Genomic DNA, 12,543 nt, shown 5'->3' with positions numbered 1-12,543 from the left:
CAGCCGCACGACCCATGGAAAAACAGCAACCTTATCAAAAGAAAAAAGAAATGGTTGAAATCTGCTGCGGAGCGCGGACCAACTTGTTTCTGCTTGAACTCATCCCAGATTCGTGCCCCTTGGCAGATTCAATCAATCACGCGCATCACACAGACACGCACAGCGACACTCCTAAGAACTACATACAGAAATTCAATAACACACATCATACTACAGGGCAGGAACACAGCACAATTGAACTCACATTGTCACACAAAATTTATATACAGCAGATAGATTCATTCATCAGAATTCAATTCCCATGTACAAGAATATGACACACACGCACCACTGAAAAATCGCGCAACTGCAGCTCAGCGCAAGACTATATACATTGCAAGAACACTATGTACAGGCAGTAGAATTCATCCGCAAGCAAGTGGGACAAATTAACAATGGAATAGCAGTTCATCTCTTCGTGTTATCAATCAGCATAAGTTAGCACTCAGCACATATCAGGATGGCAAAATCATTTTCGATGACGCGCAGTTTGTGTAGTTCAGCTTTCGCCTTGCTTTGCAAGAGTAGAATAGCTTGGGAACCTCAGGAAGGACATAACCCATTTGGTGCTGCTTCAGAATCCCACTGCTCCTCATTTTTCCTTTTAGATTTCCTTCTTTTTTTTAGGGCTTTTTCATGTCTTCCTTCATCGATACATTCTGCGACTAGGACAAACGTAGTAGAACAAAACAGAGTGATACTATTTACAGCGTAGCTAGGACAGGTCTGACGATATTAGTTCTGGAGAGAAGAAAGCCACTGCTCTACAAAATTCTTTCCATCTGCAAATCAAAAGAAAGAAGAATATTAGAGGAGAACATACTCGTGTTAGGCTTAGATGGACTTGATGCTGTATATGATAAATATACCGAACAAGACTACAAAAGAACAAAAATGTGAAACATTTCAAAAGATTGAAAGGAGGCAACTGAATGTTATTAGTTGGTACAAGTTCAATCACAGAAAGCAGTTTAAGCAGGCAATTGAAGAGCATTAACTTGGTCACAGATTGTTGAGTTAGCTTTTTGTTCACTGAAACACCAAAAGTAGACAACACTAAGTCTTAGTGTACCCACAAATTGACTACACAACAAACTTTATAACTAACCAAATTATAGTATTTCAAATCTTCAATAGTACTACAAAGTAAGCCACCAAATCCATGAATCAACAGCACCAATCATGAAAATGGGATATGACTATTAAGCCAATTCACTCCCGCAAATGCAATATAACTACTCCAATCAGCTCATTGCTGAACAAACAACGGCATATATAAAGCAATCATTGGGGAATAACTCTTGATGCCTTCTTTATATGACCACCAATTTCTATCAGAAAAAAAGGAAAGAAAGCCAGTCTGCCTGATAAAGACAATAGCTCCTTATCCTATTATACTCTGTGTTATGTCAGCTTAACAAATTGAAATTATTGCCAAAACAAGAATTTGTAACTGAGAAGTGCCGAATTTAGGCAGTTTATTATGTCAGCTTGTGAAAACAGAAGATTTAACTATTCACAGAAGACAAGAATCAACCAGCTCACATGATTCCTTCCTAATTAATTCTACTATAGACAGATCCGAGTATTGCTAGTACCATACGTGATTTCCTTCCAATCCTGAACATGTACAGAATTGAATCTTTCCATAAATAAGCTATTATAAATACGAAGTGATATATACGTAGCACGATCGCTTCTCGATTTTATTTAATTATTAAAAGGTTAACAAGAAAGCACATTGAATTCACATACTAGTATGAGGTAAGCATGCTCACCAGAGAGGCCACCATCGGTGAGGGTGCCTGCGCCAAGAAACCTGCCCTCGTGCCTCCGGGGCTCCTGCTCTTGGCGGCCGTGGCGGTAGCATGGCACGAGGACGGCGAAGCAGTTCTCGGGGTCGCCGTCCGTCTGCAGCTCCGGCGCCTGTGGCTCAAGCCAGCCGATGGACCAGTCGGAGTCGTCCGAGTCGGAGCCGGACAGGCACCCACCGCCGTCGGACGGGACGATGACCATGTCGTACTCCCGGTCGACACGGGCCTCCCCGCGGCTGCGGCGGCGGTTCCTGACCCTCCTCGGGCGCGCGCGGCGGCCGCCGGCGCCCCCGCCGGTGTAGAACGTGACGGTTTCGGGCTCCCGGAACCCGGAGGGGAAGTCCGGGAAGGAGGAGCTCGTCAGCACCCCGCTGGGGTGCTCGTGGGTGGCCGCCACCCGCGCCGCCGCGCCACCCGGCCACAGCCATTGCGTGAGGCGGCTCAACGCCATGGACATGGCGGAGGAAAAAAAAAAGGGAAAAGCTTCTCGCGAGAGAAAAAGCCTGGGTGGGAGCCTCTCGATCGGACCAAAAATCGCGGAGAAATCAGGCAAAATTCGGCGTTCCCCTGGATCTGCCGAGTCGTCGAAAACCTAAAGCAACAAGGATATCTCTCAGATTTTAAAAAAAACGATTCACAACTAGATCCAACGGAAAGCTTTTTGGGTAGAAGTAGTAAGCAGGAAAATTACTTGTTTAGACGCCAACCACGAAATACCGGGTCCAATTAGGAAAGTTTCTTCTTTCAGAGTTCAAAACTTCACTGGATTGACGAGTAGCACAACGAAAAAATGGCTCGTTTTGGGGGGCAAAAATTCACTAACCCGAAGCGCGAGACCAACCTATATGAATCAAGTCTTCATGTGGCAAAACTGGGAATCCAAAACCAAAACCATTGCCCCAAAACACAAGCAAAAAAAAAAATCCCCCCCTAAATTGGCTCCTCCTTCAAAATCCGGCAACAAAATTGAACACCAACACACAAAACCCGCCGCGGATAACAAGTTGCGGCCCAAAAACACACACCCAAGAATCTCCGGTAAAAAGTTGTTGCCTGCTCGATATCGAGGCCCGGCAAACGCGAGTACGATCAAAACCACAACAACCCCTCCTCCCGTCCCGACTCGGCAACTGCTATTCGCTCTCCTCCATGCCCTCTCCTCTCCGCTCAGATCCTCTCCCTCGCACGCGGCCCACTCCGACTCCAAACCTCCACGGACTCGGAAGGAAGGAACGCAACGCAACCACCAATCGATCGATGGGGTTAAGGATTGTGGAGGGAGCGAGCCCCGCGGCCACACGGCCGGATAAATATAACCCTGGGCGAGAGATCCCAGCCGTCCATGTGGCGCGGGCCCACACTCACACAGGCCAATCATCCTGCCGCCAGCGTGCTGACGTGTCGCTCCCGCGGGCCGCGGCCAGCTTGCGCTGCGCTCTGCGCTGCCGTGCCGGGGCACTTCTTCACACTTGTCACCAGGCAGGCAGGCTTGCCCATTTCGTTTCAGTTCTGGGCTTGTTGCTTCGTTCGTTGCTGGTTTCGCGTCCATGCGGGTGCCGTCACGCGACTGCATCTGGATGGGTTTCATGTCTCCGTCGGGGGGCAAGTTCGGTGAATCTATTTCTAATAATTATTACAGTAATATACTCGGAGCAATGTATGTAGCTATACTACTGGTGGTGGTGTTTATTTACGTTTACCATCACGTTTGTAAAAACACGGAGGTCATTTGGTCACACCTTCCTGGCTGCTCTGCCGATGGAACTTGCTAAGAAGGCTTCAAATGTCATGATCGCTTGGTTATAAGCCATGACTGATTTGCTATGAGAGAAAATATTATTTATTGACTGAAAAAAGTACGACTTATAAACTAAGTAAAAAGAACGAAAGTACAAACGAAGATGCAGCTAGTAGTGGTTCGGCCGGAGTTAGCAGCAAAACAACGATGCTGCATTGTAGTGTACATTTTTTGTGAGATTAGTGATCAAAATAAGCAAATTACTAGTAGTAGTACTGAAATTTTGATTCACCGCATGCCTCCATCTATGTGTTTATGTTGCAATGTAGGAGTACCTTGTTGTTGCCGTTGCTGGACCTAAACCAAACAACACCTGTATACCTGTGACCTGAGATCGTGCAATTTGCTAAGGGGCTATTTGGATCTCTTTATTTTGGAGGAATTAGAATCTACATAGTGGATTAGGCTATTTAGCTTGAAATTTGGCATTCCATTACCTTTCCAAACTCACAAATAAGGCTATCTCAAATTTATAGGGTAGGAGATGGAAATGGATTCTATAGATCACAATACTATAATTCTAATCTCCAACTTATAGTGCACTCTTTAACTCACTTCCCTATAATAGAAATGCAACATATAAGTATGTCCTTTGTATGCTTAACAATAAATTTACAAATATATTTCATATATAATTATATTAGCTTAATTAATCTATGCTTAAATTCTAATTATTAGAATGAATTCAATTCCAAGAATCCAAACGGGCGGAAAAATGTGTGGAAGCAGATATTTATTTGAATATACTATGTCCATTTATATGCCAAAGATGTATGTCATTTATATGCCAAAATTTATAAGAAAATACATTAATAACTTATAACTGCAAATAAATGTACTATGAACACATGTTTCAATAGCGGTGGATCAACAACGTATGTCATTGCTTCACAAATTGTAATACCCGATAATTATACTATTGAACATGTTTCAAATGGCAACATTACTGAAACCGTGGATTCACACTTGTATTTTTTTTTTTTTTTTTTTTTTGTGGATTCCATCAACCTAGTATGTTGGGTAAATGTTAGTTCATTGTTCTATAAACATGGTCATGGAAATTTGACTTTGGTGAAACTAAAGCCCCCGTTTGGTAGATACATTGAGGGCATTCAGCTGGCAAGTAATCCGAAATTTAGGTCTAGAGATACATTAAGGGCATGTCTAGCTCTAAGAAATCTTGAGGGTTTGTTTGCAATGCAGAAATTTCACGAGAATCAGTTTATTTTTATAGGAAAAATGTATGAACAAAAAAAAATTCCACGCGTTCCAAACCGACCTTGGATCTGGAGCTCGAGATATGTTGTGGCATTTAAAACTATTCATTGTTTATATTTGTACTATATATAAATAAATATTTAAATTACCTTAACTTAATTAAATACTCCCTCCGTTCCTTAATATAAGGCATGTAGATTTTTAAAGAAAATTCCAAAATATAGGTACGTATCAGCTCTCACGCCGATTAGTTTGAAAACCTTCCCACCGTATATAGCACATACCCCAACAAATCCCTTAGATTTAGGAAGCAACCTGATTGGGAGAGAGAAGATGGCATGATTTTTCTTTTTTTCTTTGGTCTCACGTCATTCCCTAAGCCGTGCGTTAATATTAGTGCTAAAAACTATATGACTTATATTAAGGAACGGAGGGAGTAACTTGGATCTTACAGCCGGAATAGTACCAATCGGGCCTTAAAACGATGTACACTTTAGTTAGAGCTGAGTATTTGGTTGGTAGTACATATAGCATCAAGTTGGTTCATAGAGTACAAACCATATATTATGTTTCTCGAAAAACAAACTTATGTATTCTTTGGGTGGAATAGCCAAATTAGTCCCTCGTCTTTCATCTCAGGCTCAATTTAGTCTCTCAACTTTCAAAATGGCCAAAGCAATCCCTCATCTTTATATTTTTGTCCAAATTCGTCCTTGTGCTGTCGTGGCACTCCACAGTGGCAGCGCTAGTGAGCAAATGTGCTGGTACCGGCTTTGGTAAATGGGCGAGTGCTGGCAGTTGGCATTGCTAAGAATTACTCTATACTTTCATACTCAAGTTCATTGCATTTTGATTTGAAAAACATTATGATGGGATAGGATTGAGCACGGAGGATGTAGCGACAAAAGAAAAACATACTCCGATCTCTCCGTCATAAAATAAGTGTCATTCTCGCTTGTTTGAAGATATAAATGTTGTTAATATTTACTAAACTTGTTTGGAGATACAAATGTTGCTAATATATATAAGAAAGTACATAATTAGTATCATTAGATATATCATTGAATCCATTTTTATAATAAACTTGTTTGGAGATACAGATGTTGCTACTACAAATCTAATCAAACTTAAGAAAGTTTGACTAGCACGAATATCATAGCGATATTTATTTTAGGACGGAGGGAGTATACTATTGATCCAATGAAAATTTGAATAACTACTTTAGTATCCCTTTCATGGTAGAACCAATGGAATTTCATGTGAAATTAGCTTTAATACATTGCGTGGCTGCTTTGCTGACTAGAACTTCCAACATGGAGCACCACATCAGCATAAGGACGAAATTGAACCAAAATTGACAGCCCGGGGAATAGTTTGGCCATTTTGAGAATTGAATGACTAAATTAAACTTGAGACAGAAAGACGAGGGATCAATTTGGCTCTTCCGCCTATTCTTTGCTTCAAAACACGTCTCATGTTGTTCAACGAAGCAAGTATTATCTTCTTGTGGTAGCACCTCTCGTTATGGCTCCTTTTAGAACATACGAGTTTTTTTATAATTTTTCCCTGTGAAAAATGAATGGATTTTGTTAAAATTTTGTATTCCTAGAGAGCCCTACTCCATTTTGTATTTCCAGTGACAAGTAGCTTCTTGACTTGGAACCAAGATTCTCAGAATTGACGAGACGTCCTCTAGAATCTTCGGGCGTGTGGCGAAGAGGCTCTCTTTGATACGGAGTAAGCAGCAGCAAATGGGTATGGGTCATTATGTTGTGGGCCCGTAGCTACCTGGCCGCCACTTGTCGCGTCCATGTGGAGTCAAATCTGCATTCGTGCTCTTTAATTAAAAAAAAAATCTGCAGTCGTGCGTCAGATGCCAGACAACCTCATGTGGTCGTGGGGGCGAGTCAGCCTGAGCGCTTTTTCATGGAAAACTGAACACTGAACCGAAATCGAATAGAATAGTTGGCAAATCGGTTGTTTGGTTCGGTTTTGGTTTCGGTTTTAGATCCTGGGAACTTCGGTATTTGGTCGAGGAGTCGGTTTCTGACCTGGGCAGAACTGAACTACCGCAAAACCAAAGTCAGGCTCGTACCAATCTCCGTGTCCTTCTGACCGTCTCGTCTTCCCCAATGTTTGATGGCCGATGCAGCCCACCAAGGCCCACGACGTACCTATCTAGGCAGGCCCATGAGGCCTTAGCCCTCTCCCTCTCGCTGTCTCCCCTCTCCCCCGTCCCCCCGTGACCCATCTGACTCCCTCTGGCCTCTCTCTCCCTCTCCCATCCGACTCCCCATCCCAAACCCTAAATCCAGCCAGCGGCGCGCGCGACTGCGAGGTGTTCTAGCGAGCGCAGAAGCGGCGACGGGCGAGGCGAGGTGTGGACAAGCGACTACTACGAGCTACGACGGCACGGGCGCGACACGAGGCGAAGGCGTGCTCGGTGGCTGCGCGGCACGGCTGCTCCACGGCGCGATGGGAGGCGACGGCGGTGGCGCGTCGCGCGGATGCGAGCAGGAGACGGCGGTGGCACATCGTGGATGCGAGCAGGCGGCAGCGGTCTGTACGAGTGGAAGGTGGAGCCGGCGGCGCATTTGCTACTCCAGGTGAAGCTTCGCGCGTTGCGGATGCGAGCGACTGCGAGGGCTGGAGGTAGGCTCGGCTTTCTCGGTTTAAACCGCAAAACCGAAGTAAGAAACCGAAACCGAAACCGAAATGGGCGGTGTTGCATTCTCTAATTAACTGATTGGCTTCTCATTCTTAAAAACCAAACTTTTGTGAAACCGAATAAACCGAACCGAATTGTCGGTTTAAACCAAATGGCCAGGGTGAGGGGCGAGGCCAATCGCCGGGTTGTGCCGCGTCGGGCCGACCGTTCGGCAGACCGCAGCGTACGTGACAGAAATGTCTCATCGATCGGATGAGCTTGTCGCAAATTGGCAGTAACCAACACGGCTGGAAATCAGACTGTGTGCCAAATTAAATTAAGAATGCATGGAGTACTAATCACACTGAGGTGCCCGTGCGCTGTGCGCACGCGTCGGGCCAGACCCGGCACTGCATTTGGTGGCGTGTGGTGGACGTGTGTGTGTTTGGAACGAGAAGTTCCGACTGATCTTTCTTCTGCTCCTTCCTTCTATCCTTGATCGAGTACTTATCTTCTTACTAGTACATGCCTAAAAATCGATACTTATCTTCTTGCCACTAGTACATGGTCAGTAGCACGACACAGCAGCATGTCAAGTCAAACAAATTGTTGGTAACTAGATTTTTTTTTTATGGTAGAACATGGCTAGGCTATCTACGTGAGCACGGTTTTTTTTTTTTTTTGCGAAATATCGAGCGCGTTCGGCTGGTATACTTCCGACTTGTTTCAGTTTGTTTCAACTTATTCTTCCTCACATAATACTATTGAATCATCCAGAACCATTCAAAATCTACTATTCAATGCACCAGCCGAACGCCTTGATCCTTTCGGTGGTAGGGGGCTAGGTGTCCCATCATTTGATGAAGATAAACATCCTGATTTAAGTCCAGGCTTCCGAAATCAAAGTTGTTTTTTTAAGTTAAAAAAAAGGCTTCCGAAGCAGAACGTCTAGTCATTGATGCAAATGCCCCATCGAGTCGGTGATGAAATCCAAGCTGTCGAAACTAATGATGGCCTAGCTTGGAGCGAAGTGGATGATCTTGATGAGTTGATGTTTGAGACCATCTAGCTCTTGTAAATGGGATTAGCTCGTGCTTCCTCTAACCGGTAATTGTTGATAATATATAGGGCATTGGGCAGAGTACAATAGAGTACCACATGGGACATGGAATGTGTATAGATTTTCGAGCCTTGTGAGGTCTTACACCATACATCATGTGTTTGTTTATTGCTCCATGCCTCATATGTCGAGGGTTGCTCGTATGAGATGAGGTGGCGATCAAGACCTCCCTACCTATCTTATATAGTGAGGGGATAAGTTTACGAGGTGTCTCCTTGATTCATGTGTTTAGATTGGTTTGCTAGTCAGATATAATTGTCTCTGATTATTCGAGATAAAGTTTCTAGCTAATTTATACATCAAGTAAATGATGACCTCATGTAGATTTCGAACTCCAGGGAATCAACCTAGCCCCCTCCCCCTCCCCCCAACCCCACCATGGGAAGTGTCGGTGTTTCGAGTAAACACCAACGAGTAAATTTATATTATTACGCATTAGGTCTGGATGATGCGCTAAAAAGACACAAGATTTATACTAGTTTGGGCAAAATGTCCCTACGTTCAGTTCGTGGTTGCTGCTCGTGTTATTTGCACTAAAAGGTTCGTAGTAGGGGGTACAAACGGGCGAGAGAGGGACAGATCCCAAGTCTCTGATGGAAAGGTCGAACGGGTGCTGAGAGCTTGGATGTTGCTTAACTATGTGGTGTGATGTGTTGAATCGATCCGTCCCCCTAGTGGAGTGTCCTGCATTCCCTTTTATAGACCAAGGGGAAGCATAGATTACAGATGGGAGAAAGGAGAAAAACCAGAGGCCAAGAAAGTCCTTCGAAGGTGCCGGGTCTTCCTTTCCCTCCGAGCCAGCCCTGCTGACACAGCAGACGGTGACAGGGATAGCTCCATGCTGAGCGTCTGTCCATTGATGATGCCATGCCCTGGCTTGATCAGCAAGTTGTCACGTCCTGTCCCGCCTCGACGGGCGGCATGACGGACCGAGGTGTCGATCCGCAACTCCATGGGGAGCGGGCGGCATAGTGACTGCACGTCCGTCACTATAGAGGACGCAAGTCTCCTCTTGGACCATAGTGGTTGTCGTATGGTTCCGTCAGTATCCGCGTCCGAGGGCCAATGGCGGCGCCCACAACACTGTAAAACAAATATCAGCGCCCACAACACTGTTCGGGCTCTGACATGCCTGGAAGGGCCTTAAAGCGCCCGTCTCATCATATCTTGTTGGTACTTTTCTGTAGGCGTGCAGGGTATGGTCCTTGGTATTATGGTTGGCCTGAGTGTCCTGTCTTGTCCACACACGTAGTTATGAAGAAGCAGCGTGCAGACGTTGGGCGAGGCGGAGTCTATCCTCAGACATCGGGCGAGGCACAGCCAGCCCCCAGACGTTGGGTGAGGCACAGCCAGCCCCCAGACATCGGGCGAGGCAGAGCCAGCCCCTGGACATCAGGCGAGACGGAGCCAACCCCCAGACATCGGGCGAGGCGGAGTCTGCCCCTAGACGTCGAGCGAGACAGAGTCTACCCTCAAACGTCGGGTGAGGCAGAGCTAGCCCCTGGACATCGGGCGAGGCAGAGCCAACCCCCAAACGTCGGGCGAGGTGGAGCCAACCCCCAAACATCGGGTGAGGCGGAGTCTGCCCTCAGATGTCGGGCGAGGCGAAATCTGCCCTCGGACGTCGGGTGAGGTGGAGCTAGCCCCCGGACGTTGAGTGAGACGGAGCTAGCCCTCGGACATCGGGCGAGACGGAATCTATCCCTAGACGTCGGGTGAGGTAGAGCCAGCCCTCGGACGTCGGGCGAGGCGGAGTCTGCCCCTAGACGTCGGGCAAGGCAGAGCCAGCCTTTGGGGGCCGGGTGAGGCAGATTTAACCCTCAGTCGTCGGACAAGTGGTGTAGTCGCGTTCTTGCCTGTTCAGAAGCATCAACATTTAATGGTCATTAGCTCCTCCTCTTTGGGTACCCTAGTATTCAGTCCCTAACAGTAGCCCCTGAGCCCCTGGGTGATTCGAATAGAATCGCCCGGGGGTGATTTGACTTGCCATAGGGGGCGCGTGAGCGCACTCGATGGGTGTAGCCCCCGAGCCCTAGGTGATTTGAACAGAATCGCTAGGGGGATGATTCGCCTTGCCAGAGGGTGTGCGCGAGCGCACCCATCGAGTGTAGCCCCCGAGCCCCTGGGTGATTCAAATAGAATCATCTGGGGGTGATTTGGACCCTTCGCGGCTATGGCTGTGAGATTTGATGGTTTGTTGACCGGATAGCTTAAATGGGACCCTGGTATCCTATTCACGGGGACCCGTCCAGGGTCAGCCCGGCTGAGACCCGATTGTGGGCTGAGACTCCCGTGAAGCTTGTGTGCCTGAGTTTTGGCCGATCGTGGGCCCATCCTTTTGTCATAAGGGTGCCTTGGGACGGCCGTCGAAACCGTTGATGGGCCAGCCCTAAAAACTCCTAGGCCTAGGCGTGATGGAGGAACGCTTTTTGACTTGTATCCTTTTGTCGATAAAGAGTCCTGGTCTGCCCGGGGAGGCGAAACGTCCGGCGCGACTTTGAAGGGAAAGGATAGGGATTGGGGGCGCATATCCCGCATGGTGATGTGGTGGCGAATCATGGTAGGCGCGGAGATTCAAGTGGACGGTCACCTTACTCACATATGTTGCCCCTATAAAACCAAAGGGTTCGCCCCCAGGGTTTCGTATATTGCCTCCTTGCCTTTGTATCTACAACCTCCGCCGCCAATCGCCTAAGCCACCCGCATCTATATCTCAGCCGCCATAAAGTTTGCATCCACCCACCCCAATCCTTCAATGGAGCCGTGGTGCAGATCCAATATCACCCTCCAGCGCCTAGAGGGCCTTGTTTGCCATGGCCTTCTTTGCACGCAGACTACCGCCGAGGAGTGGCGGCTGCCCAGCAATGAGGACGCGTTGTCTCCGCCCGAAGGCTATGTTGTGTCCTTTGCTCACTTCCATGAGCAGGGATTCGCCACCCTCACCCACAAGTTCCTTCGGAGGTTACTGCATTACTACAAGGTGGAGCTGCAGCACCTTAATCCCAATGGGATTCAGCACATTGTGGCGTTCGTCGCCTTGTGTGAGGGGTTCCTAGGGATTAGTCCCTACTTTGATTTGTGGTGGTATTTCTTCGCCGTCACCCTCCTGAAGAAGCGGAAGAAGAGGCAAGAGTTGAACGTGCCGATGGGATGCACCGGCATCCAGCTCCGCAACAACCGGGTCAACAAGTACCCACCGATGCGTCTATCAACCTCCAACAAGGGGTGGCATTTGTATTGGTTCTACGTTAGGAATGACGCAGCCGCCCCCTTACCAGAGTTCACTGGGCACCTCATCGAGGAGGTCCCAGAATCTTGGAGGAAGTGGAGAGTCCCAGAGAAGGACAAGAACAGAATCCAGGACCATCTCACCACCATCCGGATCCTAAAGGAGAGGGGCGTGAAGGGGTCGGGGATCATTGGCGCCTACCACATGCAGCGAGTGGCGCCGCTGATGAGGCACACGCTTCCCCTGCACATGATGGCACCTGGGGTGGCACTCGATGGGACGGCGCTCACCGAGGAAGTGCTCTCCCCCTCCGAAGTGGCGTAGCGCATCAAGGAGGCGATGGAGCCTCCGTAGGACGACGCCGGTGCTGTCCTTGATTTTGTGTATCCGGTATCGGGCACCCCCCAGTGCAGCTAGAACTAGGGTACATCGCCTTCGTAAGTTTTCTTTCCTCGTGACTCCTTTTTACTCGAACTCCCGACCCCTTGATGCTGATTTTGAAATAGGGGGACTAGGCAAAGAGACTCGTCCTCCAAGACCACCCGGCTCCGCTGCTGAAGGATCCGGGCATGACGGTGGCCAACTGTGCTGTGGCCGAGCGGCACAGGAAGGTGAAGGAGGATGAGAGGAGGAAGAAACAGCAGAAGCTATGTGCGTGGGAGCGCAGGGAGGAAACCA

General features: G+C 47.6%; 1 protein-coding gene across 2 annotated transcripts; it reads right to left on the bottom strand.

The window, feature by feature from the left end:
* Positions 1 to 234: 234 nt before the first annotated feature.
* On the bottom strand, positions 235 to 3,137 carry LOC136546135 (uncharacterized). Of its 2 annotated transcripts, XM_066538114.1 has the most exons (3): positions 2,545 to 3,137; positions 1,818 to 2,445; positions 235 to 821 (listed from the first exon to the last, which is right to left on the bottom strand). In XM_066538114.1, exons 2-3 carry the CDS (start codon positions 2,308 to 2,310, stop codon positions 775 to 777), a joined length of 540 nt encoding a protein of 179 aa, XP_066394211.1. In that variant the 5' UTR covers positions 2,311 to 2,445; positions 2,545 to 3,137; the 3' UTR covers positions 235 to 774. The 2 variants fall into 2 exon arrangements, with proteins under 2 accessions (XP_066394211.1, XP_066394210.1); XM_066538113.1 differs by having other exon boundaries at positions 1,818 to 3,137.
* Between the last annotated feature and the right edge of the window lie 9,406 nt (positions 3,138 to 12,543).

The sequence above is a fragment of the Miscanthus floridulus genome, chromosome 3, assembly GCF_019320115.1.
Source record: "Miscanthus floridulus cultivar M001 chromosome 3, ASM1932011v1, whole genome shotgun sequence".
In the NCBI taxonomy this organism is placed as follows: Eukaryota; Viridiplantae; Streptophyta; class Magnoliopsida; order Poales; family Poaceae; genus Miscanthus; species Miscanthus floridulus.
Note: the sequence above shows the minus strand (reverse complement) of the source record. Positions and strands in the feature narration are given on the sequence as shown.

What these genes read in the sequence shown, in the direction of transcription:
- LOC136546135 (XM_066538113.1), bottom strand. Translation starts at nt 2,310, where the DNA reads ATGTCCATGGCGTTGAGCCGCCTCACGCAATGGCTGTGGCCGGGTGGC. An exon ending in CACCGATGGTGGCCTCTCTG is followed by an intron (nt 822 to 1,817) that starts GTGAGCATGCTT and finishes TTTGATTTGCAG; the next exon opens with ATGGAAAGAATTTTGTAGAG.